This window comes from Lissotriton helveticus, chromosome 7 (assembly GCF_964261635.1).
Source record: "Lissotriton helveticus chromosome 7, aLisHel1.1, whole genome shotgun sequence".
Taxonomy (NCBI): Eukaryota; Metazoa; Chordata; class Amphibia; order Caudata; family Salamandridae; genus Lissotriton; species Lissotriton helveticus.
Window position 1 is genome coordinate 1,874,676,866 of NC_136068.1, and position 6,328 is coordinate 1,874,683,193.

Genomic DNA, 6,328 nt, shown 5'->3' on the forward strand with positions numbered 1-6,328 from the left:
AGACTTCTTTCAGTGGTAGTTTGTGTACAAAGCCATTCTGCATTTGGTATGTTCCACTTCTTTCAAGCAAAGGACATTCTGAATTGATTTTGTTTTGTAGATTTGGCTATTTTGCAATCAAAATTGTATTCCATAGACAAAATGAACATGCTTCATGTACTTTAGGAAGCACACACAGTTCAGTTGTACATTTATTATCATGCCAGTAGCATATTACAAAGTTCCCCTCATTTAATATTAAAGAAAAGCACAATGCATTCAAATAGGTTATCATGCTAGCATTCTATTGTTTGACTTCCTTAGAGCATATTTAAACTCTTTGTTTTTCAAGCAGTATATTATGGGATTAAACAGGGGAGTAAAAACAGTGTATGACAAAGACATTATTTTGTTGTCTTGCATTGAATACGCTGTTGTTGGTCGGGCATATGTAATACACACACAGCCATAGAATAATATAACAACAGTCAGGTGAGATGCACAGGTAGAAAAAGCCTTTTGCCTCCCCTCCACCGACTGGATTTTCAGGATTGCAGAAATAATGTTAATGTAAGATGTAATTATTAAAAGGAAGGAGATAATTGGGAGTAAAGCAACAACAATGTAAGTCATTGTCTCAATTGTGTGCGTGTTGGTACAAGAAAGCTTCAGGAGAGCTGTCACATCACAGAAAAAGTGGTTGATTTCATGTGATGCACAGAAGGAAAGTCCAGAAAGTAAGATAGTGTGTGGGACAGGATCCATTAAACCAACTACCCAGGTTCCACCCGCCATCTTAATACATAATACTCTGTTCATGATAGCTGTGTAACGTAAGGGATTGCAGATTGCTGCATAGCGATCATAAGCCATGACGGCAAGAAGAATAAATTCTAAAGACACCATGGCCATGAAAAGGTATGCCTGAAGCAGACATGCTGTAAAAGAAATAGAGGCCCCTTTTGCAAAGAAGTGGGCCAACATATGTGGGAAAATGTTTGAGGTATAGCAAATGTCAATGAAGGACAAATTTGTGAGGAAAAAATACATCGGAGTGTGCAACTGCGGATTTGCGTACACTATTGCCATGACAAGAACATTTCCAAACATAGTTGCTATGTAAAGCAATAGAAAGACAATGAAAAGTGGAATTTGCAGTTGGGTAAGGTCTGAAAATCCCACAATCAAGAAGTTGTCCGCACTGGTCAAATTCTTTGCCTTCATTTGCTCTTGAAAACAGGGTCTGACGATGGGCTGCAATTGGACAGACAACAGCTATTAGTATAAATTATGAACAATGGAAACATTATAAATTGCTTATTAAACATGTTATACATCCTAAATATTTTCATAAAATGAAAACTACTGGAAAACTGGAAAAGTACACAATGTTTGAAATTGTAGTTTTAATTTTCTTGGTAAATAATTTGCTTTCAATGTTAAATTGGTTAATAAATGGTTGAATTTGTCCTTGTATGAAAGTAATTCTACATTAAAATAGTTTTCACCTGAAGTGTAATTTTTAGCAAAATTATGTCTGCACACTGATTGTCATATGGAAAGTCAATAATATATGCTGCAAGAGTAACCCCATTATTTAGTGACAGAAAGGGGCATCAACCACATTGCCTTAGGTATAGGCAACCAAGACCACTAACCTTGTAATATTTTTATTTAAATTTGAAGTCCATAGGTTCATTAGCAGATATAGTCAGTAGCACAGGATTAACTACATATGGCATTGGGTCACCTTACTACATTTATTAAGTCATAACCTTTGTTTGGGCGTAAGTAGAAAAATCATGTTTGGTGCGTTAGGAATTGTAATTTAAAATCCTCTTTAATGGTAAAGATGGGTTTTATGTCACAACACTGAAATTATCACTTTTAGAAAGTTGGCATTTTCAGGCCCTAACCATTTGGAGTCTGCACCCTGGGTCACATGACTAGGAACAGTTAGCCTTTGTACATTCCTTCCCGACAGTCACATATGAGAGGTACTGGTAATTGGAAAGATGAGCCATCCTGGCAGGATGAGGGGGTGCAGCTGTGTGCTGCCCTGCTTGTACTACAAAGACACTGCCTCAGCTCAGACACAAATACCTTCACACTATTATGACTGAAGAAAGCCTGGAACCACGGCAGGGAGTCAAGAAAATCTATGCTTTTTTTTTAAAGAAAATATTCAGAAGTGTCTTCCACTTCGAAGCTGGCACCAAGCATGAAAGCAGGACCCTCACCCCACTCCTCAGTTCACGTCTGGACCTGCTGTCGGACTCTCCGAGGACATAGCATGCAACAGGTAGCAGGGTACTTCAGAGGACATCGTTGCTGCACCAAGTGGACTGCCCTGATGCCTGAAGCCTGCTCTGGGCTACTGCCCTGCTTCTTGACACCTGATTCCACGCTTAAGCCCAAGACGTCCATATTTACTCTTAAAGTATCAAGAACAGAAAAGGCTCCAACCATCTTGAACCCGCACTTGGACCCAGTCTAAATGAGCATTGACCTTCAAGCGGTGCCCCTGGAGTCCTGGACCCGGGAAAGTGTGTCAAAAGTGCCATGATAGCCAAAATGCAATGGTTGGGATTTAAAACATCTTCTGCGAAAAGTGCTCCGAGAACCTGAGAACCGAGAGGAGACCGAGACCTACCTGCTAACCAATTTGCCCAAGGTGCATTGCCCATCAGCCTGACTTTACTGTAGCTATGATCTTCTCTGCAGAAAAGGAATCTGGCCTCATGCGGTCCTCGTCGGCTACAGCGTACAACTTTGCTCTACTTGAGATTTTTGACTTTCATAAAAGAGACTAAGGGGCTCAAAGTCCATCCGCCATCCTGACGTGAAGAGGGACCGCCCGCCATAAGGGCAGGTGTCCCGTGGGGGCAATTAGGATGCGCTCGACACAGTGGTGGGCACATCCAGCATATTTAAACTTGCGGTGGGCGGTGCTGAAAGCACCGCCCGCCACAATGCTAAAAATGCATGTTGTGCATTCCAATGTACAACGTGACAGGCACCGCACGGTGCCTGCCACGTTGTCTATTGAAATGCAGGGAGGTACCATAGGTACCCCCTATGTGCACACCCCACTCCCTAGAGTCCCTGGGGGCCCGTTGCGGGCCCCCACAAGCAATTCCTGCATGCCTTTCCATGGCGGAAATGCCGCCACAGAAAGGCATGTTTCCACCCCCATAGTAATATGGCTGGCAGTGTCTAACAGACACCACCACCATATTAAACTCTTTTCCGCCCGGTCGACTTGTTGACTGGGCGGAAAAGCGGCAGATGGTCTTTCTGTCCGCTGCGGTCCCCCCGCCACAGTAATATGGCTGGGGGAAATGGGTGGCAGGCGGGGACGGATCTCGGGCTGATCGCCACTGCCCATCCGCCCAAGATACTAATGATCCCCAAAGTCTGAATGTAAAAATATTTAAAGCACCTTCATCCCCAATGATGGCACCTCCTCAGACACTGCTGATTGCCCTCCCTGCTGAACTTTACCTACTCAGACACTCACACATTTTTTTCAAACCATCTTCTACGTCTGATGCGGAACGGAGACTGGTTGCAATTAAGCATGAGCGCAAAATCCGCTCCGATCGCGGATTTTGCGGATTTTCGGTGAATCCGCGATCCGCGAACTCTCGCGGATTTACCGAAAATCCGCAATCCGCGATCGGAGCGGATTTTGCGGTCAAAAGTTCAAGCGAGCCTAATTAACGATGGCGCCGGCAAGCTGCCAGCGCCATCCTGCAATAGTTACTTAATTAGCTTCAACAGGAAGCTCTAATAGATAAGATACAGCAGGGGCTCGAGCGCCTGCTTTATTTTAACAGTTGGAGCTTCCTGTTGAAGCTAATTAAGTAACTATTGCAGGATGGCGCTGGCAGCTTGCCGGCGCCATCGTAAATTATTTCAACCGTGGTGTCTTCTTGAATAAATATGAAGGGCAGGGTTCATTCGGGCACGACGGTCCTGGCACAAAAAAATAAACCTCAACAGGAAACACTTGCAGATATCAATAAAGCATGTGCCCTAGTTGAAGCTTAAATTCAGTGACTCATTCATCAGCCCAAAAATTAATCTGCTGCTCTGATCGGTCTCTGCCCTTTTATACACACAAGAGGCATGCTCGCATGGACGCCCCGTCCGTTTGGCCACGCCCACACACTCGAGGTGTGCACCGTCTTCCCGCCATTTACCCACTATGATGGACATTTCACTCAAGGGACCCCTGCGCACTTCGGCGCGATTGCATAGTAACACACACTTGGTCGCTGGAACTAGTTGAAGCGCAAATGCAGTGACTCATTCATCAGCCCAAAAAAAATCGTGAGCGTTGGGAGGCTGGGCAGATGTGCCTTCTTCCCAAATATACCATCGAAAATCCGCTGTGATGCTGCTCTGATCGGTCTCTGACCTTTTAGACACACAAGAGGCATGTGCGCTCGCGTGGAAGCCCCGTCCGTTTGGCCCCGCCCACACACTCGATGAAGCCCCGCCCCCAAATCCGCAAATCCGCTAAATCCGCGGATTTTGCGGATCCACGATCCGTGGATCCGCTAAATCCGCGAATCGTGGATCCGCAAAATCCGCCCATGCTTAGTTGCAATACACTTTGTGTATCCGTACTGTACTTCCTCACGGTAGGGCATAACTTTCAACCTTACGCCAGTCTTGCAAGACTAGATGTCTGCGGTTGTCATTTGAATATTTTAGGTACCAGTTTGCACTCTAAATCTTCAACAGTAATAACTCCGGTTTTACTGATATGGTTTCGATCATTTTGGTATCAAATAATGTATTAAAATGTACTCTGTTTTTCTATATTAGTGTGACATTTTTCTTGTGTTGTGTTTTCACTTTATAACTGCTTAATCCCAAGCTACCACAGGTTTGACCACAGGTTAATTTAGTAACTTGTGTGGTTCACCATGCCAGGGATTGTGGCTTGAGAAGGACTCACAACCCCCTCAACCAAGAACCCACATTCTTACAGCTCCCTAATACCAGTAGGCTATCTCCTGGTATCACAACATATATAAAAGTCCTATTTTTACTATTTATGAGTGCAACTTTAAGGGATTGTGTTTTAATTTACTTTTGTTGCTTAACTTAAATAAGGATCATGCACAACTCTTGTTTACAATAATTTCCACATCTCAAACTCCTTTGAGTACTTCAAAATAAAAGAAGTTATGATTTCATGCACTTTCAGTTTTCCTCCCAGGTAGCCACACTAGTAGAGGGAAGGGGAATTGTGAAGATGGGCCATCCTGTCAGAATGAGGGAGCGACGCTGTGCACAGCTCTGCTTGCATTGGAAGACTCTGCCTCAGCTCAATTGTATAGAACTTCACACTAGTTTGTGCCTGCTTCTGGCTTATCCAATAACTCAGCACCTGCCTAGGTTTTCTCACTGGGGTTTTCCCGAGCAGGTTTTCCCGCTCACCGTTCTTCTCACCAACAGAAGCCCCAATCGCACCAGGACCTACTTAATGCAGGGCAAGTTACACTGCTCTGCTGGTGCGCTAAAGGCAAGCCCACCTGCACCTGTCTTGACCGGGACTACGCCCAGTGCTATGACTGCCCTTCTGCCCGGTGAAGATACACCATCACTGAGCTCTGCACCATCAATCACAGATGCCACAAGAAAGACTCAGCGCTCCACAGTAGGACCTTTCACCTTTACCCACTAGCAATAAACCTCCCACTGCAAAAACACCTGACGTCCAACCAGCCCCATCCATAACCTACCAAAGACAACACCAGGACAAAAAAATCAACTCTCATGCACCCTTCTCAACACACTCTCACTATACAAGCATTCTACTGAATTATGGGACCTCATTGCCACCCTCAAACTCAATATCATCTTCCTCACTGAGACTTGGCTCAAACACACATCTGCCCAGACATTGTCACAGCGATCCCCGACAGGTATAAAATTGATCACCAGGACCACACCAACAAACCAGGAGGAGGAACAGCCATCATCCACAAAGAGACCATATAGTGTACCATCACCACCGATAAAACCACCACCCCCATGGAACATCTCAACTTCAAGCTCCACGCGGACAACAAAAAAACATCTGAGGCACCTATGCATACTGACCTCCATGCCCATGTTCCAGCTTCTGCAAGACCAATGCAGTCTTCATTGTGCTCCTAGCCTTAGACTCCAAGGACTACATCTTCCTCGGAAACCCACATTTCTACATCGATTACCCCAATGAAAAACACAATGCTGACCTCCTTGTTAGTATGAGCAGCCTCAGATTGACCTGGATCATCCATGACCCTAAACACACTGCAGGACACATGCTGGGATCAATTTTCACTTC

General features: G+C 44.8%; 1 protein-coding gene across 1 annotated transcript; it reads right to left on the reverse strand.

Moving 5' to 3' along the window:
* Positions 1–270: 270 nt before the first annotated feature.
* Positions 271–1,203, reverse strand: LOC144769829 (olfactory receptor 5V1-like). Its single transcript, XM_078654015.1, has one exon. It carries the CDS (start codon positions 1,201–1,203, stop codon positions 271–273), a length of 933 nt encoding a protein of 310 aa, XP_078510141.1.
* Positions 1,204–6,328: the final 5,125 nt, after the last annotated feature.